General features: G+C 37.2%; 1 protein-coding gene across 1 annotated transcript in view; it reads right to left on the reverse strand.

Moving 5' to 3' along the window:
* The window catches only part of LOC134668792 (DE-cadherin), a 366,389-nt gene that overhangs the window by 37,688 nt on the left and 303,609 nt on the right, over nt 1-25,092 (reverse strand). Inside the window, exons 12-15 of the mRNA XM_063526248.1 lie at nt 22,676-22,832; nt 16,487-16,674; nt 4,794-4,985; nt 1,891-2,046 (exon numbers count right to left, since the gene is read on the reverse strand). Of these exons, the coding sequence (XP_063382318.1) occupies nt 1,891-2,046; nt 4,794-4,985; nt 16,487-16,674; nt 22,676-22,832 (693 nt within the window). The remainder of the gene's footprint in view (nt 1-1,890; nt 2,047-4,793; nt 4,986-16,486; nt 16,675-22,675; nt 22,833-25,092) is intronic.

Raw genomic sequence — 25,092 nt, forward strand, 5'->3', positions numbered from 1 at the left:
AGCTCTACCTGACTATTAAAACGTGCGTGCATTCATCTTACTAAGAGATAAATGTTTGAAATGAGTACACTTTAGGAATGCTTTTGTGAAAAACTACTTTTCACGTTAAGCTTATTTCCAGAAATTAATTTAATTATAGAAATTCTATTGAATCACTATGTTTGCAAAGAACCAATGGAGATGTCATTATTGTTGTCGCTTTAGAAGCTTTGTCATGGAGACATAATTTTTAATAGTGCCTAAACCCTTATTTATAAAACTTTCCAAGCCGCAATTACTTAATTTATGTTTTTTCCCTTTTTTTCAAATGCAAAAGTCAAAATGAAAGATCAAGACAAACAATTATTAGGCTTTAAGCGCGTTTATGAATAACACCGTTATTCCGTGTACTGGTGTTTTTTTTTTTTCTAGAATACCTGAGAGAGTATGAGAAATGACCATACGTCTGACAGTTTTTTAGGGTTCCGTACCCAAAGGGTAAAACGGGACCCTATTACTAAGACTCCGCTGTCCGTCCGTCCATCCGTCTGTCACCAGGCTGTATCTCACGAACCGTGATAGCTAGACAGTAGAAATTTTTACAGATGATGTATTTCTGTTGCCACTATAACAAATACTAAAAAGGACGGAACCCTCGGTGGGCGAGTCCGTCCCGCACTTGTCCGGTTTTTTTTATCTACATAAATAATGCTCTTTTTATCATATAGCCGTGCTGCGTATTTCAGTGACGTGAACATGGCAGAGAGGTTATATCACCACTTCTTACAAGGCGTAAAACGGCGCCCGTATTTCCCCTAACACAACGGCTATGCCAAGAATTTCAAACTTTAATGCCATGATTTGCTAGCGACATGCCATAAGTAAAGCCACAGAATAAATAACAGTACCCAAGTACAGAAGGTTCACTCTCTAACAAAACGCGTCTATTATTAGAGATACAAGCGCATGCGCGAGCAGGCATCCGTTAGCGGAGCGCGGCAACCGCTACCGGTAGACACCAAAACTGGTGTGGCCGCATATACTTGTAGCGACGTGACGAAATCGCGGAGTGAGCCACGCCTTGATAGATTTTCTAGCTTTTGCCCTTGACTGTTTGTTAGCATATTTGGGTTATCGCTGGGGAATAAAAAGTGTGTCGCTCTACCTATAAACTATCTGTATGCAAATTTTTATGGCTAACTGGTGCGTAGTTAGGGCGTGATGGCGAAACAAACAATACAATATGGTGGTGGTGCTTTTAAAATTCAGCTATGCCAAATTCCTTGTTTTTTTTTCTGATATATATTATTGTTTTTATTAAATTTTCAAGTCGTGTTTACTTGCAATTTATAGTTAAATATGTTAAGTGTTTAATGGCGATGGCGGTCACTCCCACTTAGACGAAACTTTTAAATCGCTAATGGAATCTTTATTTTAGGACCATAGTCATTTTGAGTTAGTAATAAGACTTCAAAATTAGCGGTAACGCTGGTGAACCTAATGGAACCGGACTTGTCCACAGCTTCTGGTATCTTGTTGATTGGCACGTTGAATATGGCTTCCAGAAGAATGGAATTGGCTTTGACAGTCACTTAAACTTTTGCCTTTTTGTGCCTGTTTCACAACGCTAACAATCTTGACAACCTTGGGTACATTTCCGGGATAATTCACTGTCAAACAACATTCTCACCTTGGCAAAACAAGGGCTTGGTAAAACGTCATTATTGACACTTTCCAACATGTTTGAACTTGACTACTCACAACACCCTCGCGACGATGAATAGCGGTAACGGTAACGATCTGGTTGTTGGTGACATTCACTGACGCCTCCACCATGGTACTGGCTATGACAGTCACTAACTGTCACCTGGAACGTCACTTTTTACACCATGTTTAAACGTGTCTACTCACATCACCCTCGTCGACGATGAACTCCTCAGCCGTAACGTTGATGAACCTGATGGAGCCGGACTTGTCCACCGCCTCCTCAGGTATCTCCTTGATGGTCACGTTCACTGTGGCCTCCACCCAGTGGAATGGGACGATTGGCTCGTTCTGTTCTGTCACCTGGTTGGAAAAAGGATAGGGAATTAATTCTTTAATTCTTCGTACTTTTTTAAACCCTTGATATTGGGATCGTTATTAAAACGTCTAGTTTGGTTGGTTTTCGTGTTCCTATCTACTTGGTATCCAACTCTAATAGCCTTTATCAAAGGACTTGTCGCATGTGGAAAAAGCTCCTTATTCTGAGTAGAAATAATATTAAAATGCCCAATTCTAACACAAAATGTTTTGGTACAACTTTAAATAGAAATGTCCCTGTATGTCTCGCAAAACACAGCTAAGACAATAAAATTAAAAGGTGTCAAATTTTTGGTGTCGATATATCAAACATATACTCTCTATCTATCATCCTAAAATCTAAAAAGAAATCAGAAGAAGACAAATATAAAAATCGTGTTGAATTTAAGAGACGCAAAATGACAGATTAACCTTGGTTTAACAAACTTGCATTTGTGACGTTTTCGACCACAAAGTACCATATTGTCGGTTTTAGATAAGGTTGATTTCAAATTGAAGCTATATGGAAATAGCGCCTTATTGACAACCGACAATAAGTACCCTTTTTATTGAGAAATGCACATAAATTTACACATCAAGTAATACATAAAGTGTCCATGTAATTTTACAGCTCGCCTGCCAATTAATGTAACTATATTCAAATCAAATTATTACATCTATTCAGATTTCACTCAGCTTGCACTGCAGTGTAAAAGGTTCCCATTCAAGTCTTTGTGCATCTCAGTTGCAAGAGAACTAATCAACATGGCACCTCAAAGGCACGTCACAGTCTCCAGGGCTCTGAATGGCATAGCGTATCGTAATACACAGTCCAGTTTCAGGTTTAAATCATTTCTCAAACAATTCGACCGATTCTGCTATAGCAATCTTATGCTGTTTTCATCTCATTTTGATACAACCTTGAGTCGCCAGGACTTTCACGCGACCTGCACCTAGGCCGAAACGTGTCAAGTTCTGGCGGTTCCGCCGCCGAATCCTTGACACATCGGGGTAGCGAGCGGAGCAGCCAAAATGTCTGTTTTTAGTTTTCAATATATTTTATAATATGTAGGAACGCTAGTTTTTAGGTATTTATGTATGGGCTAATAGTTGCCATATCAAATCGTCAAAACAGAATCGGACCTCAAGACCTCAAAGTGAACATGAAAGGAAATACGTTACATATAATATGGAGAATATTGGAGATGTGTTTGACGTTTGAAACTATGTTTGAAAGGGATAACAAGCTTGAATGGAGACATATAAGACTAACATCGAGACTTAACTAATAGACTACAGGATCCCGGAACATAGTAACCCTAATTTTGAAACTTATTACTGTCTGCTTCTAAACAGTGCAATATCAATGGGGTTGGCAACTGTCAAAGGTTTGCATAGATGGCGCCATCATAGCTTGCCCCTTTTTCTATGAGATTTGGCTTAAAGGGCTGGCATCCAGGGTATTAAAAAAACAAAAATTTGACACAATTCTAGGGATTGACAGGGCAAGCTATGATGGCGCCATCTGCTAAAAACTTCCACCGGCCAACCCCATTACACGGGTTGCTTTGTAACCTGTTTCCAGTGCTTCTGGGTGAAATTGTAAATCTACTTCCAAATTAGAAAGATCAAGCCAATTCTTGCTGAGTTAAATATGACGTACCAAAAATAACAAAAACTTTACGTGTCTTATCCCTACTAAAATTATAAATACGATTGTAATTTTGTAACTGTGTCTGCATGTTAGAAGAAAATTGGAATGGAGATACGAGTATAGTTTGAGGTCCGGAGCCAAATTTCATCTAACTCGGTTCAGCGGTTTAAGCGTGAAGAGGTAACAGACAGACAGAGTTACAATCGCATTTATTAGTGGGGATTACCAAAATATGGATACCTATTTATGAATATGTAACTAAATAAAATAGGCAAAATATAATCTTTAAGATGCGAAGATGACCTACCTATTAACATATTATTAATAGTTTTGAGACCTCTTTGTAAACCCACTACTTATTGACAAATAAATGATCAATCAATCAAAATGAAATACAGTTATGCCGTTTTCTCTTTTCAAAACGGTTCATCATCAAATTCAGGTGTACCGCAGTGCATATTATTTCGCCTAGCTTCACCCATTCCACAGTTACACGTAGCTACGGGCTACGCCTAGTAAATTGGTAGTAGGCACAAGACAGACTAGATGTGAAAATTAACAAACCCAGCATACAAGACTGCGTATGTACTGCATTGCGTCAAACTGAAACTGTGTAACGACGAGCCTAGAGATTAAGCTTCAGAGCTGTATATGTATAGGTACCTAGTTGCTGAATCTACGTTAACTTTCTTTGGCTTGAATTTTGCAGTCTTGAGATGCCCGGGGCGAATAGTAACACTATTGACATTTCTATAAATACCGTCTAAAAAACACATTTATAAAAGGTTACAAATATGTGTGTGAAATCCTCAACCGCCTCGTGTGTCGATGTTTTGATGGAAATGTAAAAAACAATTCAAATAAGGATTTCGTAAGGTTCTCACATTTTTTATTCATGGGAATTGAAATTCTTCATTTCCAAAATGGTAACCTGCTTTATTTCTTGTAAGATTTTCGAAAACTTTACCAACTATCCTCATATTTAATTGAGCCTGCATGAAGACTGCTATAACCATCTTGTGGAAGCCTAGCAGTGAGTCTTATGAAGCCTCGCAATTCTGAAAAAGCCATAAAGAACTAAGAAAACCCCCGTACTTACGTTAAACTTCAGCATATAAGTGCCGTTCGGCGTCCCAGTCTTCATGGTAATCATTCCAGTGTTGCTGTGGACGTCGAAGTACGGGCTCCTCTGCTCGTAGGATGGCAGCCACATGAACCTCTTGTCTGGGAGGTCCCAATCGTCAGGGTCTAAGACGTACACGCGACCGATTTCTGTGTCCGGCGCTTCGCCCTGAGAAAAAAATGGCTGTTAGAATACGAAAATGAGAATTAAAGTGAGACGAATAAAAAAAATCAACATAGCGTATACACAAAATAAAAAAAAAAAACAGCAGAAACGAATGGGGTTATTCATAAACGTGCTAGAAGGCTCAATTACCTAGCTATTAAACGTTTGTCTTAAGAGCCCTTCAACGTGCACACTAGCGCCACTGCTAAATAATCGTGATTATTTAAATTTCACGAAAGATATTTAAAAAAGGGGGCCGCTACGGACTGTATTGTGTATTTCAGTACCTTTTGAATACATCATACTAGTTTTTATGTTGCTGGATTTGTCAATCTATGCGTCCCAAGTAAAAACGGCCGTTTTTGTTTTGAGTTCCTAGATCGACGAATCCAGCAACATAAAAACTAGTTTGATGTATTCAAAAGGTACTGAAATACACAATACCTACAGTCCGTAGCGGCCCCCATTTTTAAATACCTGTCGTTAAATTTAAATAATCACGATTATTTAGCAGTGGCGCCGTGGCGCTAGTATGCACGTTGAAGCGTATGCGTCTTCACTTGTCATTTTAACTTAAGTATTTGTAAGAAAGATAAAATATAACTAATTATTTAGGCTTGTAAAATTTTATGAATAAGGAGGTAATACGTCTTAATAGTGTCACCGTGGGAGTAGAAGACCAGCACCCTCCATACTAAACCAGACAATCGAAGGAAAGACAAAGCATAATAATACATAAGTACTTAAAAGCAATAAAACAAAAATCTCAGAAAATAACATTATGGCATAGTATGGTGGAGGCCTGTGTCCATAAATGGGCATCCAATAGAATTTAATATTTAATTAAATAGTTACAATCAAGAAAAAAAAACACAATATAATAATAAAATCGCAAAAATAGAATTTTAAATAATATGTTTTCATAACACTAGATTATAATTAGATTAAGTTACTGAAAATGTAATTACTTAATGTTCTTTATAATGAATCAAGCATGTATCGTTTTCTATTGGAAATAAACGGCTATATTATTATTATACGTCTTAATAGAAGTGAGTCGAAAAGAAAAACACGAATCTATGTTTGGAATTTCAAATAAGAAAGCGTCAGCGCGGCATATGTCCCTATGTCCCATTATCAAAATAAAATAAAAGCTTTTTTTTATTCCTAATATATCAGCTCATTTAATTTCAAATTAAATAAGATTAAATTAAAAATCCGTTGATAAGATCTTGCTAACGAATTACGAGTACAATTAATTCAATCACATACTTAACCCGTACTTATGTACGCGCGTGTAAATAACTTACAAGCTTGACACAAAGGCAGAGGGTGCGCTAAACATATTACATTCGCGAATTTAACGACTGAGGAAACTTATTACCCCCTTCTACCCTTTAAACGTCGCTGTATTGAAACATTTGAAACCCTCAAGTTACATGTAACATTTAAAATGTTATTTCCAAAGTGGGTCATAGGAGCGTATCTAAATGGAACGCATTTGAATCTCAAAAGTCATTCAGAGTTATTTGCAAACAAATCAAGGGTATTACTATCGCTTACATAGTACACGCGAGTTAAGGCTTAAGCAAACCAGTCAAAAGCTTTTTTTTACGATGCTTTGATTGTTACAGATGTTGATATGAGTTAAGCTGGTACTAGTGTTGGAATAGCCCGAGCTCTGGAAGTAATGAGAATATAACTAAATCCTTTTGCTTCAACTTTGCACATAGCATCCAATTAATCCGTGCCCTTTGGCCCAATCTCGGGATAGAAAAGTTGCCAGGAACTTTTGGACACATTATAATACCGGGTTTAGTTCCACGGCGTAAGCCTGTCGTTAAAACGAATACGGAGCAAAGGATTGAAGGTCCGTTTAGATTGAACCAGCACTTGGTTTAGCTGCTAAACAGTACCCGTAGGCCGTACCATAAGTTACTCACACTGACATAAACGCTAACGTCTAAGTAATTTACTTTGACGAAACCTACGGTGGATGAGCATTCTGTATGATGACGTAGCTTGCGCTGTGGATCTGAAGGTATGCTGTTATTGTTATGTTTTTTGCTCATGACATTTTTATTTACTTTCTATACATCTCACTCGCAATAATACTCGTATGCGAGTACGAACGAGATGCATAGAAAGAAGTTAATTTCAATAGCGTTAATATCAGAGCCAAACTGGTGGTAGCCACACAGGGCTATTTAGTGTAACACCAACTGGAGTGAGTGTAATCTGCAATAAAACTGCAAATAGGTAGTTCAAATCTCAAGATATGTAATCCGTGAGTGAACCAAAACAAGACTATAAAGTAAGGAGTTAATAAAAGCAGTAAAGCTGGTATTACCAAAGGGATTATGCGATCGACAACACAAACGCAATTCTTCCTATTCGCAATTCTACACAATATTTTTTCGACGCAACCGCAGTTTACTACATTCGTGATTCCATACAAGCGTTATTTTAACGCAATCGGGATTCTTCCCATTCGTGATTCTACACAATATTTTTTCGACGCAACCGCACTTTACTACATTCGTAATTGCACTCAGATGTTATTTTTACACACCTAATAGCGTTTCATCTTAATAAATTCATATTTTTAACTCGGCCGCAATCAAGAGGCGCTAGTAGGTGGGTAAGTAGGTAGTCTAGCGGTGGGAGCGGGCGACTTTCAACCAGGGACTGAAAAGGTACATTTAAAAAATGGTTTTGACCGGTTTTTTAAAGGTACCCGGCCGTTAAAGTAGCATTTCGGTACCGATATCAATCGGTACCCGTATCCAAACGAGCTTCCGTTCAAGCGGTACCGTTAAATAAAAGTACCTTTACGTGTTTTTTTTATAGGTATGTAATAAAGGACCGTTAAAGTAGCATTCCATATTGATCTCAATACTTTAGGTATCCATATAAGCTTTAGTCCAAACGGTACTCTTAAATAAAAACACAGATCCCAATATGATTGTTTGTGAATTATATTGTCATTATCATCATCATCATCATCATTGACATAAAAGTCATCATGGGTGTCGTCACAATCATATTGGGAACTGTGTACCTAGTGAAAAGTGGGAGGGAGACACGCGTTCTCGCGAGTGGCCGGTTTGAATTGGGGTATCAGATAAAACGCGAAAAGGTTTTTTTAAGGGTACTGTTTGCACTTAGGCCTATATTTAACGGTACCGTTTGGATTTAAGCCTACAGTTAACGGTACCGTTTGGACTTAAGCCTATATTTAACGGTACCATTTGGACTTAAGCCTATATTTAACGGTACCGTTTGGACTAAAGCTTATATATGGATACCTAAAGTATTGAGATCACTATGGAATGCTACTTTAACGGTCAGATATCTATAAAAAAAACACGTAAAGGTAACTTTTATTTAACGGTACCGTTTGAACGGAAGCTCGTTTGGGTACGGGTACCGATTGATATCAGTACCGAAATGCTACCTTAACGGTCGGGTACCTTTAAAAGATCGGTCAAAACCATTTTTAGGGTTCTGTACCTCAAAAGGAAAAAACGGAACCCTTATAGGATCACTCGTGCGTCTATCTGTCCGTCCGTCTGTCACAGCCAATTTGCTCCGAAACTACTGGACCAATTAAGTTGAAATTTCGTAAACATATGTAAGTCTGTGACCCAAAAACGGATATGTAACGTCAACAAATGAATTTTAAACATAGGGGCTACTTTTGGGGGGTAAACCATAAAATTAAAAATCAAAGTTTTGCAAACTATGTCGTGTTACATATCAAACGAAAGAGCTCATTGTGAGAATCTCAAATATATTTTTTTTATAAATTTACGATAAAAATTTTAGAAGTTATTCAAGAAAATAGACAAAAAATGACCATTCCCCCCCCCTCTATCTCCGAAACTACTAAGTCTAGAATTCTGAAAAAAATACACATAATAGTCCTTTACCTAAAGATGACAGGAAAACTTATTAGAAATCTAGAGTCAAGCGTGAGTCGGATTTAAAAACAAAAATGCGGTTTAGGTTTTTTTAGGGACACAGCCGCAATACTTTAAGTGAAACATGATGTAGACAGCTATTGCGAAGGCCCTAGGCCGATATCCGCATAAGGCCGAAGACCCGAAGCGTCCCGAAGAGGCGTGCTTTTAGCTTCAAGCGTGAGTTGGACTGTAGATAAAAAAATGCGACTAGCCTGTATCTGGCACACAGCCGCAATGGTACTTGTAGTACTGATTGATTAGGTTACTAGGTATTGTCACGTGTTTAAAAAAGCACTATACATGGTGGCCAAAAAATAAACTAAGTGTATTCCCGTTGCCGACGTGCAACCCCGTCTTCGCGAAGAAAAATTTGGCTGTTTCATACGTTTTGGCTGGTCCGTTTTCTATGGGAGGATTCATTTTTTTTCGCGATTTCGGGTCCCATAGTAAATGTTGCTCAGTAGGTATAATCCCAAAACCTCCCTGGCTACGGGAATGTGCGTATTTTTTGGCCACCTTGTAGGTATTATCTTTCTTCGGCCTTCGCTTTTAAAACACTTGCGGAAGTTGTAGGAAGCGCGACCCGTCGGACGCTCCGAGTTTTAAGCTCTACGCGGAGCCACAGAATAAATAATAGTACTAGGTACAGAAGACTCACTCTCTAACAAAACGCGTCTGTCACGATCAGCACGCGCCGCAGCTCCACGCGCGGCTTATGGCAAACCCCAAAATTGGGGTCGAACGGATGTACTTTTAGCTACCTGTAGCAAAGCGACGAAATCGCGGAGTGAGATACGCCTGGCGGAGCTTGGTCTTCAGTCTTCGCATTTAGACACTTGTACTATTGTTCGGCATTTAATTTCCTATCTAAGCTACTTTGCATATTTGCAGAGATATAAGCCACCACGCCAGAAAACTTCATATTACATGTGTTGAAAACTTGATTGATTCATTCGGGTTTTTCAAGACGTTTCACTCACGTCACGTTACACGTACAAAAAAAATTGTGTGATGTACGGAACCCTTGAAACGCGAGTCCGACTCGCACTTGACCAGTTTTTTAAAGGTACCTTTTCAGTCCCTGGTTGAAAGTTACCCGCTTCCACCGCTAGACTACCTACCCACCTACCAGCGCCTCTTGATTGCGGCCGAGTTAAAAATATGAATTCATTAAGATGAAACGCTATTAGGTGTGTAAAAATAACAACTGAGTGCAATTACGAATGTAGTAAACTGCGGTTGCCTCGAAAAAATATTGTGTAGAATCACGAATGGGAAGAATCCCGATTGCGTTAAAATAACGCTTGTATGGAATCACGAATGTAGTAAACTGCGGTTACGTAGAAAACATATTGATCGCATAATTCTACCAAAGTTACTATTTTAACGCTTTAAGTTTTGGATTTGACGAGTTACTCTTGAACTAGGAAACTTAATGTGTCTAATTTAAGATATCAAATAAAAGTGGGCTTAACTTGATCAATTAACATTTCGGTTATATTGTAGTAAGTATTCAAATACAATTTGTTTTTCTTATATAGTCTAGCTACTAGCCACCATTATAGACTTTATATAGCATCTGTTTCCATAACACCTTGTTGTCAGTGTTTCATAAACACCTATTCCCGTCTGATTTTGATGACTTTGAATTTGACAACAGTGCTTTTGTACACATAATACGATCATCTCTAATAACACGCGATACAGTGAGCAGCGAAATTGCATGGAGAAATTATGAATGAATCATTTGATAAAGTCGCCGTCCACTTTTGCAGCTGATGGTACATCAACATTAGGCCGTTACTGGCTAGGACAGTAACTGGCCTAGCCCAACGCAGCACTGCGTACGTACCTATTTGCGGGCGAGTCGCTTCATTAAGAGTCGAGCAATTCAAGCAACTCCGGGTACGAATTAGAACATGCGGTATTGTGGATACTCACTCCGCTCTCGCTCCAATTGAGTTTCAGTTGCCTCGATAAAGAGATTTAGAACCCGTTTTTGACAGCCATTGAAAAGCGACGACCTAATTATTTTGCTTTTACATATTACCACATAATGGCGACCAATTTATGTTTAAAATAAAATAAACAAAATGGGATATTTTTACTGGCAGTTATCGATAACTTTGACAGTGAGGTGTATAGAATGAATGAACGAATTCAGAACATGCCGTTTGTGGACACTGCTCCGCCCTTGCTCCAACCGAGTTCCAGTTGCCTCGATAAAGAGATTTAGAACTCGTTTTTAAACCACTTAAAAGGGACGACCAAATTATTGTGCTTTTATGTCTCTTTTCAGCAAATACATAAGTGCAAGCGAGACATCCATATAATGAACCCACAGAATACCGTATCCAGATTCATCACGTGTTAAGTCAGAACCAGGGCGAGGCAGTAAAAAGTGACGCCGCCATAATCCCTGTTTACGCACGCACCGCACTAAACCCACTTTCATTAAGGCGGAATTAACATTTTAATGCTCATATATTATTATAAAACACTATTAAGGAATATTGACTTAGCGGCCCAAGGCAGAACAGCGGTATGACGAGGTACGTCATGTAATTTAAAAAAAATATATTCTTGGAAGACATGAGATCGTCTTGGAAGAAGAGATCAACTGACACTAAGGTGTATTTTATCTTAGTCTTGTGATTCTCATTTTTTTTAAATTAAACACTAGGGTGCAATAGGGGTTCAGATTTCATCGATTTACTAATAAGATTCTAAGATTTTGGATCTGTTTTTGGAAATATAACGTTGTCACTTCCCATTTTGTTGCTTTTACATTAGTCTTGAGGAAGTCTACTGTCAAACACTCTCAAAAATTGCATACAAGTGACGGTGGTATCATCACTTATCTGCCCAAAAGGCAATAGATAACTAGAAAAATATAAAGCACATGTGACGCTTGTAGAATTGCAGGCATGCAGTATTAAAACCTGAACACACAATTTTAAAACCAACGCAAACATTTATGATAATAAGCACCAGAATGGACTCTTATAAAATACAGTATAAGTATCCCAGTCATTTTAGCAAGTTTCGAGCGTTTCATGAAGTCATTATTTCGCCACGTATGAAATACGATAACGGTCGCGGGCACGAAACGCGGCAAGAATTTTACGATTTTTCATTGTTGTGCTGGAGGCGGATTCTGATTTAAAAAATAAATAAATAAAAGTTAGGGAACATCTTACACAGTCCAAACTAGCTCCAAACTAAGCATAGCTTGTAGTGCTAAGCGACGATATACATACTTATATAGATAAATACATAGGTACTTACATACATAGAAAACAACCATGACTCAGGAACAAATAATTGTGTTCATCACACAACTAAATGCCCTTACCGGGATTCGAACCCAGGACGATCGGCTTCACAGGCAGGGTCACTAGGCCAGACTGCCGATTTGACAATGTGTTAAGATTTTGGTCTGGTTTTGATACAACCTGCAGTCCTATCATTAGACGTCTCATGTGCATCAATAAGTGCGACTTGTACGACTTTGATTGCTCGCGTTAATTTCGGTTTGGTTAGTTGGTTTATGGTTGAACATTAAAGAGTTAAAAATATTATAAAATGTACTCGTTTGCCTCCTAACAAATTGTGATTGATGTGCATTAAACAAAATGAGCAATTTAGTACAACGTAATGGTGTTGGCAGTTTTTAAAGGTATAGATGGAGCCGGCTTAAGGTTTTACCTGTCTCTAGTTTTGTTGTTATGGGATTTGGCTTTAAGCCAAGAATGTGACACTCTTCAAGGATTGACAGGCAAACTTAAGCTGGTGCTATCTGTAAAATACGGATAGTTCCCGATTCGCCGGATTCTTGATTCATCGGATTCTGGTATAAATACTCGGATTGTGACTTATTCAAGTAAATCCGAAACAAGAATCCGGCGAATCGGGAACTAGCATAAAATACTTCGACCCCGCCAACCCCATTGACGGAAGACCAGCGTCAAGATACCTGAAAGGTAAGTTGTCATCAAGCTGAGGGGAGATCTATTCAGTGACGTTTATGTTTTATACTAATAAAAGTGTCGTATTATGTAGTTTTAAGCAATACTGAAAACGTCCTGAATAAAGTTATATTCTTTCTTTCTTTCTTTCATTGTTCAGAATCAGAATCAGCCTCCTGTTTTCGCGAATTAGTCGGTTTACGGCAACCGTAACTTGGTTGCTTTACGACGGCTTTATGGAGCTTATTAGGGAGTTAGTTTAACGCACGGGTTGCTCCGTTAAAAACCGAAATTGGGAATGTTTGGCAATTAGATGAATTAAACTGTGTTGCAGTTTATTGGCTGTTAAACGGTTATAATCGTTTCATGTAAATTATTATTCCAATATACTTAACAAGGCATATTTAGCACGTTGAAATTAAAATGGCGACTAATTACATACATAAAATCCACTCGAGATGCGTACACTACTAAAATATTAAACTCTCGCGTTTTGTACACATACGTCGGAATTTAAGGTAAAAACAATGAAATTATATCGCGGTAGACCCGTTTGTGTAATTAAATATGACTACTGAAAATACTAATTAATTAAACTAGTTATGAAATGTTTGGCAAAATTCAAGTTCTACTACAGTAAAATATTCGACAAACCAATAAAAAGCAATTATTTAAGCCCAAACGAATCCGATTTACATTTCGTTCAATGAAATTCAATATAGATTAAAAATACATTCAAATTAAGAGCCATAGTTACAGCATAGCAAATTAAAATAAAGTTACCCAAGCGTTAAGTAATTGAAATTGAATTTTGCATCAATTGAGAAAGAACGTAACGCTAGAGACACTGGCAATACTTGCGTCATTATTGTACTGACGATGGTTTTATTGAACACGACGAATGATCAGAAATGATTCGGTTGTTTAATCATTATGAACGAAATTGTCGTTTTAGCTGCTAATTTATATAAATCGACTGACAGTATAAGCGGGTGGGAAATGAGCTTTTCATTAATCTAATATGAATTCGGTGTTACGTAAAATATGACGGAAAAAGAGGAATGAGGTAGTTATAATGAAATTCAATTTCACTGTGACATGGCAGGCTTTGATGTACATAAAATACCGTAATGAAAAATGAAATGGGAAGAATGAATTTGGAGAATTTTAATAAAAAGTGGCCTGTTTTGATTCATCTTGTATTCTATAGGAAGTTTAATTAAATATTTTAAATTAAGACTAATTTTAAAATTTCACAAAGTCTACTAGTACTAGTACTAGCTAGGTATAAATGTGAATTTAATAACGAAGCAACAGTCAAAATAGCAATAAAAATAAGGTCCAATTTAGGAAACAATACAGACATGAAAATCGTTTAGCCCCAAAACATTGCTCGCAAATTTACATAAAGAAACGAAACTTCATCATCTAATTACAAGGAGTTTGGTAACGAAATGTTAAAGTTAAACAAATTACAAAGTTTATACCATCCAGTACAACTTTAACAGAAAAATAATTGAAGGAAAACAGGCAAATTTGCAAAAATAAAACAAGTTTACCTTGGATAAGCTAATATTTCACTAAGTAAGATTATACAGGATGGCTAAAAATAACTGAATTCCCGTTGCCAAGGGGGTTGGGATTATACTGACCACATTTTACTATGGGACAAACACCGAAATAGCGAAAAAAAATTACCCTCTCATAGAAACTGGACCAGCCAAACTATATGAAACAGCCAAATTTTTTTCCGCGATTTCGGGGCTGGTCCCATAGTAAAAGTTGCTCAGAATAATCCCAAAACCTCCCTAGCAACGGGAACGTAGTTATTTTTTAGCCACTCTGTATTTATAAGTAAAATATATTACACTTATTAAAGCTTATCACTCAATAATAAGGAGCTTTATCGAGAGCCACACCTGTGTGACCTACACCACACTCCTTTAATATTTTAATAATGATGTGTACAATATAAGGGGGAGGCCTATGTTCAGCAGCGGACGTCTTATGGCTGAGATGATGATGATGATGTGTACAATATTAATAATTCATTTGAACTACAAAGTAAATAAAAATACAGCAGTCCAAGGTTAAATATAACAGAGGAAAAATACAAATATGCAACAGCATTACTTAAGAATACTTACGTAGTAGCGCCAGCTGTATATTTCACTGAAGTACATTTCCGTCTGCCAGCATTGAAGGAAATAGTTCAGAATTAAAAATCACAAACCATCTTTCCAATACGAGGGAATATCATTCGTGGATTCAGTTCGTTAAAATTATTCACAATGGATGGTATCGTTAATAAACAAATGAAAGTTTTCAATTCAAAAGTGACGAATGGAGGATGATAGAAGTGAGTTGATTATTTTGGTAATAGCATCTATAGGTAGGTACTGGATGGTTAAACAAAAAATGAAATAAAAAGCTTAAAAAATATGTTTGCTCTGATGATTGAAACGTAAAAAATACATGATTTGCGTTAGGAAAATAAACATTAATATCCGTGTGCGTATACTGTTGAAAGTACTGGCGGATTTTTAATTAGCTCCTCCTCGGACTTGGAAATCACATTAAAACTATATACCTACTTTAAGCTTCTGCACGCCTAAGCAATAAGGTTTTACGTAGATAATTATTTACAGAATTAAAAACCTATTCAAGCTAACAATATGAATTAATTAACCACATTGTTCCATAAGTATTCTGTAAACCACGTCAAAATTTGCATGACAAGTAAGCTACGTAGCACGTGATATTGAAGCGCCTTTGTGCAAGAAAATATGCCGTCCCAGGAGCTTTGGCGAATCTTTGAGTATTCACATTCTGGGCTGTTCATTTCTCGTAGGCTTTAGATGTCGCGGGCGCGATATATGGAAATAACTATGTTAGAGGGAAATCTACTTGCTTTTCGAGGCGCGATACGGCGGTTTGACGTGGGGTTGCTGGTGGGTTTAGTGTTGGGAAAATTAAATTAAGATAGGAAAATGGACTGAAAGTGTTATCAGACGACTAAAATGAAAGGGTAATGTTAGTTTATAATAGATAAGACGCTTGTTTGAGAACGGTACTTTTCATTCTTTAAAACTATACCGCGGTAGAACTTCATGTCGGTAACGAAAATATTAGAATGATGGATGAATGAAAAAACATAATAATTACGATCTCCCAATAGAATGTTTACTAACAACTGAAAGTCCATTGATTTCTGTTGATGTAATTAGTCATATAATAGTCATATAATTTATTTGCTATAAGTATACAAGTATACATGCATTAATCTTCAGATTTTACTTTATACATTTGAGGTGGATAGAAGTTAGTGACACTGACAGATCGGTAAGTATGTGACATCTTCCTAAGCATTATTCGAATTAGGCCGTTCATTTTGATAGATTTAATTCAGTCAGTCCATATTTAATAATATTGTATTTTGTATAAATATGGATATACTTAAGTAGAATTACCTAACACATTAACACTAAATGAAATGGCACCCTAAAATATGAATGTACGTATGAAAAAAAAAAACAAAGATGGCAAACAAGATTATGCACAGAATACTCACCCTGTAGTTGTAAACGAAGATGTTGCTATGGCCCGACGCCATAGGATTGTCGTTCTTGTCTCCAATGACCACGTGCAGGATGGACACCCCAGTCATCCTTGGGGTCCCGGAGTCCGTGATGGCGACGGGTATTCTGTACTCCTTGCGTTCCTCGCGATCGAACGACACGAGGGTCCATAGCTTATTTCCTGCAACAAAAAGTTTGTGGTAATATTTAGTATTGTGTGATAGAAGAGTTACAATATGAATGAATATTATGATACTTAGCAGTTAGAAGCGTCCGCGAACGAAATAGGGTACAAGTTATAAAATAATCGAAAAATTGAATAAATTAATCACTTCGGAATATATTCAGTGCATCATATCAAATGAACTACCTATCAAATCCAATTGCCCTATTGTTACAACTCAAATCGATGAAGCCATCCTGCTTCCATAAGGCAACAAACCATTAGGAAAGTAAGAGAGAGGAATATAATCTCCGATAATGTACTTTCAGTGAATTATTAAGAGTACGTAACCACTACTACACTTTCTTCTTTCTCATTCTCACACAGGGTAGTCCCTAACACATTCATTCTCACCAATCCAGTCGCACCTATTCGAAAACCCGCTCTAACACTGATAAACAAACTTTCCAATCAATCCCATAACTGCCAATCAACCCGAAACGGTTTTTAAAAGGTTCCATTTTAAATATGGAACAATATTTTTACATCGTTCGCCGGGGGCAATTTCCGTAGATGGGTGACAGTTTTCTTGATTAACACGCCTGCCGAATGGGGGACACTAGGGCTGACTGTTTGATACATATTAGCAGACATAGAAGTTTTTGTGGCATAAACGAGTGTTTGAGAAAATGAAACATCGATAAATCTGTTATCGATAAGTCTGTAATAATTAAAAGATGTAACTTCCACTTGCTGTAAATTTACCGACAAATTTTAAGAACGCAAATCAATTATAAACTGGAACGCAAATCTATTTCATTATTATTATTAGTGTACCTAAAAATTAAAACATAAACTGTAGTGTACAGTGCCAAAAGAATAGAAAACTAACAAAATATTAAAGAAGATATCGAATGTGTTGTGTACTTCGCGGTAGCTATGTTATTATACAGTGTTATAAATATCTATGACTAGCTGTTGCCCGCGACTTCGTCCGCGTGGAATCTTATCTTCAACATTTTACATCTTTAGTACCTATAATTTTCATATGCAAGCAATGTTGAAATTAAGTACTTTTCTTTTTTAGCAAGTTGTATGAAGTTTTAAGTCAAGTGGATTTTGATGTTGGTGGCTGAAATTACTTTTTTTGTATTCTCATAATAGGTACCTATGCCCTTATACAAAGATTCAAGTTCCGCATTCCGCACTCACAAAATATCTGATCTCCATACAAACTTTCAACCCCTTTCTCACCACCTTGGGGGATGATTTTCAAAAATGCTTGAGTTAGTTTTCATGTTTTTTATTTTTATACCTTTTTTTTGCAAAAGTTCAAGTTCCTAGCTTAAAATTAAATTTAAACCCCAAGACGAACTTTCATCCCCTTTTTAACCCCCTTAGGGCTTGAATTTCCAAAAACATTGCAATTACTTTTTTTGTAATCGGCTAATATGTCTTTCTAAGAAGTTCCAAGCATTTGTAATGGATTCAAACTTTGAACCCCATTTTAACCCTGCTAGGGGATGATATTTACAAATCGCTGAAATCACTTTTATTGTCATCTAATAATATCCCCAACTACAAAGATTCAAATCCCGCGCTCGAAAAAATGTATGATATCCATACAAACTTTCAACCCCGTTTTCACCACCTTAGGGGATGAATTTTCAAAAACGCTGAAACTAATTTTCTTGTATTTTAATAATATATCTTTTAAATAAGTTTCAAATTCCTAGCTCAAAAGAAAACTTTAACCCCATACAAACTTTCATCCCCTTTTTAACCCTGTTAGGGGATGAATTTTACAAAACGCTGAAATTACTTTTATTGTCTTCTAATAATATCCCCAAATACAAAGATTCAAGTCCCGCGCTCGAAAAATTTTTTGATATCCATACAAACTTTCAACCCCTTTTTCACCACCTTGGGGGATGAATTTTCTAAAATGCTGAAATTAGTTTTCTTGTTTTTGAATTTGATACGTTTTTACAAAGTTTCAAGTTCCTAGCTTAAAATAAAATTTGCACCCGAAGACGAACTTTCATCCCCTTTTAAACCCCCTTAGGGGTTGAATTTCCAAAAACGTTGCAATCACTTTTTTTTCTTATCGGCTATTATGCCTTTCTACGAAGTTTCAACGCATTTGTAATGGATTAAAATTTTCAACCCCTTTTTAACCCTGTTAGGGGATGAATTTTACAAAACGCTGAAATTACTTTTCCTGTCTTCTAATAATATCCCTAAATACAAAGATTCAATTCCACCACTCGGAAATTTTTTTGATTTCCATACAAACTTTCAACCCCTTTTTCACCACCTCAGGGGATGAATTTTCAAAAACGCTGAAATTAGTTTTTTTGTATTTTAATAATATATCTTTTTACGACGTTTCAAATTCCTAGCTTAAAAGAAAACTTTAACCCCATACTAACTTTCATCCCCTTTTTAACCACCTTAGGGGTTGAATTTCTCAAAATCGCTTCTTATATCTTGTACACTTTATAAAGGCAATCTGGTGTGCAAATTTCAACTTTCTGGCTTTTGTAGTTTCGGCTATGCGTTGATGAATCAGTCAGTCAGTCAGTCAGTCAGTCAGGACACTTGCATTTATATATATAGATAGATAAAGGTAAGGTAACATTAACATCGATAACTGACATGTCGGTATTTCATTTTGTGAATCAAATTTATTTTGCCACACTAATACCGTTGCACACAATATTTTTTATAACTTATAAGACAGCAGCAAACACCTAAAATTTAACTATGAAATTACTTTTCCTGTCTTCTAATAATATCCCTAAATACAAAGATTCAAGTCCACCACTCGGAAATTTTTTTGATTTCCATACAAACTTTCAACCCCTTTTTCACCACCTCAGGGGATGAATTTTCAAAAACGCTGAAATTAGTTTTTTTGTATTTTAATAATATATCTTTTTACGACGTTTCAAATTCCTAGCTTAAAAGAAAACTTTAACCCCATACTAATTTTCATCCCCTTTTTAACCACCTTAGGGGTTGAATTTCTCAAAATCGCTTCTTATATCTTGTACACTTTATAAAGGCAATCTGGTGTGCAAATTTCAACTTTCTGGCTTTTGTAGTTTCGGCTATGCGTTGATGAATCAGTCAGTCAGTCAGTCAGTCAGTCAGGACACTTGCATTTATACCGGGTGTGGTCTGTAATATGAGCAAAAAATTAAACTGTAGGCTGTACTCCTCATACTGACTAACATTTGTTCAGCGACTTTTAAAAATAACTTGTGGTTTAATTTTTAATACATTTTAAAGTTTATTCTACTTAAATACGCAATGTATTGCGAATTTTGTTTTGTTTAAGGCGTGACAAGCAACGTCAATCAAAATGATATGGCGTGGCGATGGCGTCCATTGAAGATAATATTTATTTTGTATGAAAAATAGGGAGTCTAAATATTTCATAATTTTTAAAAGTTATAGAACAAAAGTGTCACCGTTTGAGGAGTACAATCTATGTTTTAATTATTTGCTCATATTACAGGCCACACCCGGTATATATAGATAGATAGATAAAGGTAAGGTAACATTAACATCGATAACTGACATGTCGGTATTTCATTTTGTGAATCAAATTTATTTTGCCACACTAATACCGTTGCACACAATATTTTTTATAACTTATAAGACAGCAGCAAACACCTAAAATTTAACTATGAAATTCTAGGTGTTTGACTAACCAACCAACTTGAGGAGACGTACTTCAGAAATCCAGAAGCCCTGCTAACCCTGAAGCGACTAAAATTGGATCGGCACTTCGCAAATAAAGTTAGAGCTAGGCCGAGCGGCATTTATTGCATTTTAACTAGACTAATTCACCGGAACTCGATTTTGGTAAGTTCTCTTTAAAACTGGGTTCAATGAGCCAGCGAAAGAAAGTCTCGACGCGTACTTTGCCGGGGTTTTAACTCGCTTAGTAATGACATTACGTCTCTTTTGGAAAAGCGTAGGAATCTGTGTATTAGTTAATTCTAATGAAAAAAGTTACACCGTCTGAAGTAATTCCACGTTCATTCGTAATACCTTTCTCGTCACATGATTTTCATCCCTCCGCATCACATAATGCCTCATATGAACTCAAACGTCAATATTTTTCTGGCAAATTTATTCAAACTAAAATTCATTACAATTTAAATAGTCCTAATTCAATCTTCCCAAGTTGTTTTAATGTAGAATACATACGAAATTGCGGGTAAAATGCAGAGAACGTTGTTACTATATTAAAATTCATACGCTGCAGCTCCCGCGGGTTGATTCGTTGAATGCACATTGCTTTCTACACTTTCAAATAAGGAATAACTTTGAGGAAATCAAGTTTTATTTTAAATTCTTCTTTATTAGTAACTTTAGACATTTTTACAAACTGCGTTAAGTATATATTAACTTTTGTTAGACTTGCTAATTTGGAAGTATCAAAACAAAACAAGTAAGTACCTACAGCAAACATAAGTATGAAAACAGAAGTTGACGTTTCATGTCTGAATAATTTCTGTAGTTTGGCCAAAGCTTACCTTCTGCACTAAGCAGGGAAAATCAACCCAGAAGAACGGGAATATTCGATTTTAAATTGTTAACCCAGTGAGTGCTAAATGGACCTGGTATTACTGTCGGCGGCCGATCGTAAGATCAGGCAGATCGTAATGTTCGTGTGTAATATTTTGACGATAGTCACATTAAACCAAAGGTTCGTTAGGTTGCTTCAGATGCCCGAAGGGCAAACTGCCCAGAAATATGAGCCCCGCGTAGCGGGGCTCCGTCGACTCAGGGAAGGAGTCAAGGAGTTTCACGTTTCACGATATGCCTAGGAATATCACGATATGCCTGATCTTACGATCGGCCGCCGACATTACTTAGCCCCCGACGAATCGATGGCAGCTGGCCGTATAAAATATTCAACCTGTCTACGTAAAATGTCCATTTGAAATGACATAGTAAATTTCTAATCACATTTTCAGTAAAATCCATCAATAAACCGACGACGTTTTCTTTCAAAAATGATTGTTGTTCCACTTTATCTATAAATCTTTCACGAGTATTGCGCGCCTCGGGGGACAACTCCCTCTCAAAAATATGTATACGATTTGCAACCTTATTTCCTTGGAATAAGGTGTGATGTGTAGATGTTTCTGACGGCTGTAGCGTCTGACCGTTGCACTGTGTGCCCCGTTGCCCTCCGATCGTGTTCGGTTACACGAATGAAAAGATATGTTTATTTACACTGATTCGAGATTCGAGCTCGGGAGAATATATTGGGAGCGTGTTGAGACTGTTGAGCCATACTTTATAAGGTTTCTCTAGAAACTTTTAAACATTATTTACTAGCTCAGTTTTATAAGTGTAATGTGATTTTTGTAAGCGTGGAGATATTAATATTTAATGTTTGTTGGAAAACACTTTGGTGGATAATGTTTCTTCAGCAGTCGCAGAAAATCGTAATTAGGCGTTGACTGCTATTTGGTAAATTTACCTACCCATGGTGATAATTACCCTCAGTTTCGAAATGGATGACTAGATTGATGATACTTTTATGGAAGTATTTTAACTTTGGAAAAAAGAACATATTTATGACATCAAAAAAAAAAGCTTCAGTCAACCTCAGTACTTTTTGTACCGAGACTGATCGAATAACAAGACACGTCCGTACGTTTCCGTGAAAATACGATGTAAAATAATTATGCACTACATCTCTACTTGTCAATTAACAGTGTGGATGATGATACCCATTCTCAAATTTACCTTGAATCTAGAATTTCGAGCGTATATCCAACGAAGAGGCTGAATCGTTCAATGCGCAGGTAAACGGGGGTCCGTTTTCCTTACGGCTCGGCCACGACATTGCGCGACTGGCGGCGGTGGCGTCGGCAACCATAGGTGGGAATGAAAGGTCCGATCGCTGTGTCTCGCTCCAAACTATGGTTGGACCGGCGCCGTCGCCAATAGTGCAATGTCGTGGCCTCACCTTGAATCGCTCCAAACTCACCTTGAATCTGGAATTTCGAGCGAATATCCAACGAAGAGGCGGAATCGTTCAGCGCGAAGGTAAACGGGGGACCGTTTTCCTTAGAGTCGTAGTCTTTCGCCGTCAGGGTGACCACCTCGCCTGGTGGCTCGTTCTCGTACCAGATTACGGGCTCCGTCTGAAATGGCAGAAATAATTAAGTAAAACGTCACAAAGCCGCTCCCATACAATCGAAATTATCTCATTTTTAAACGACATGCTTATATATATGCATAACTAGTTATAACTGGTAGGTACAAATAGTATAAACTAGTAGTTTTGTACGTACATCTATTACTTGATAATTTCTTTGTATTGCAATTTCTAGCAACGAAAACTAGTACCAGACACAGATATTATTTATCATTCGATTCGATTGTATGTCGGCGCCTATGTTCGTGTAAATCTAAACGGTGAAGTACATATTAGTATAACGATTTCAAAAATACCAGTTAATGGACCTCAACAATAGATAAAAATGCATAGAATAGAAACATTTTTTATACCAATTCAACCCGCTTTCTAACAAAAACATCAATGACACTTTTAATGGAAACCGATCCTTCCGAGCTCTCGTTACATTTTCTGTGAGAGACCATTTACGTTAGCTCGCGTGCGAGCGAGATGCACTCTGACGAACCTCTGTATGTATTTCTTAGTTTTATTTGCAAAGAGTTAACTTCAGTTGTCTAATTACTCGCTAGATGGCGCTGTACCGTGCGTGAAAAATCCTAGTTCGCGGTGTTAAGATTTTTCCGGGAAACATGACCTTCTGGCCCCAATTTCATGGCTCCTCTACACGATGGGCCAACGCCGGCCACTCCAAGGGACGCATTTATGCGTTAGAGGGAGCAAGTGATTTTGCTATCTCATTCTAGCTCATGGCAGCGTCCCTTGGAATGGCCGGCGTTGGCCCATAGTGTAGAGGAACCCTTACATCGGTGACAGGTGCGACAATTGTTGCTGACGTCACAGGCATCCATGGGCTACGATTACCACTTACCATCGGGCGAGCCGTATTCCTGTTTGCCACCATCATTGTATTATTAAAAAAACTTTATTATATCGGAAAAAAACACATATTTCTCTTGCTCTCTCGCGAAGTTTCTGACAATTGTCAAGATTTAGAAGAATTGTAGGTAGGTAATTCTTGACAGGAAATGAGTTATATGTCGGAATTTCGTGACAATTGTCGTGTTTCTTGTGACAATTGTCATAAACTTAGCAAGAGAAATATCTGTTTTTTTTCCGATGCCTGTGACGTCAGCAACAGTGATGTTTTACAATTGTCGCACCTGTCACCGATGTGAAATTGGGGCCCGGCCGGGTACTTAGTATTGTCACGCTTTTAATGTACGGTCAATGAATTTAATTTCAGTATATTTTCGTACCTCGTCACAGTGACTTTCAGATTGAATGTTACTGTGACAAAGTACGAGATGGTACGTGTTGGAACGAAACGCAAGGCTTCAACAGAGACTGCGGCGAGACGGGGGCGACCTCTGTCTTAATATTCGATCTAGCTAACGCTGTGACATTGCAATTTTGAACTTGAAACAAGCAACTGATTTTTCTATTTTTTTATATGTACTTGTGTGGCAGAATAGAGTACATTTTTATTTTGAACATTTTTTTTATTCTGCCTGGTCCTTCTACAATCCTGAACATGGTCCTTCGAGCCGGATAATTATTTGAATCAGCGAGCTACGAGATATTAAGGACAAAGGACCGCCATAACGGCTGAGACAAAGAAGAAACGCAACGTGTGGAATATTTCCTGCGCATAAAACATACCGGCTTTCCAGTGAGGAGTGCAGCTTGAAACATCCCGTGGCGGCTATATCTTCATCCATCAGCTACGAATTTTATCAACTGTTCTTCCATTATTCCGGAATACTACAATCCGACGACGTCGATAAGGAGTGAACAGGTTAAGAGGAGCTAAAAGTGAGTCCGTTCCTTAATATCTATCAATCATTTACGTATAAGAATCTTAACAACTATTTTTCAATAATATTCCTCTATTTGACAAAATTTAAAAAGAAACTAATATTTAAAACCCTACATTAGGCCTTTAAACAATAACCGTAACCTATTTCAAAACTACGAATACATAAATCATACTTTAAAACTCAAATACTTATATCTCAATTGCATAATAAGTGCATCGGCCGAGCACTGATAAACGTTTTTTTTGCCATATCTAACGGTACGCCCGGCCGACATAGGTACTTATCGTCATAACTTAGCCGGCTTGCTTATAGTAAACAACATCGGAGTAATTAACATTAAATTCGTAAGAAAGTGTTTTAGTTTACATGCTCAGTTCATTGTGCTGGTGTTGTTAGTGGATCAGAGTGTTGAAAGTGCTAAGAAGGTAAATACTAAGTGCAATTTAA

Source organism: Cydia fagiglandana, chromosome 1 (assembly GCF_963556715.1).
Source record: "Cydia fagiglandana chromosome 1, ilCydFagi1.1, whole genome shotgun sequence".
In the NCBI taxonomy this organism is placed as follows: Eukaryota; Metazoa; Arthropoda; class Insecta; order Lepidoptera; family Tortricidae; genus Cydia; species Cydia fagiglandana.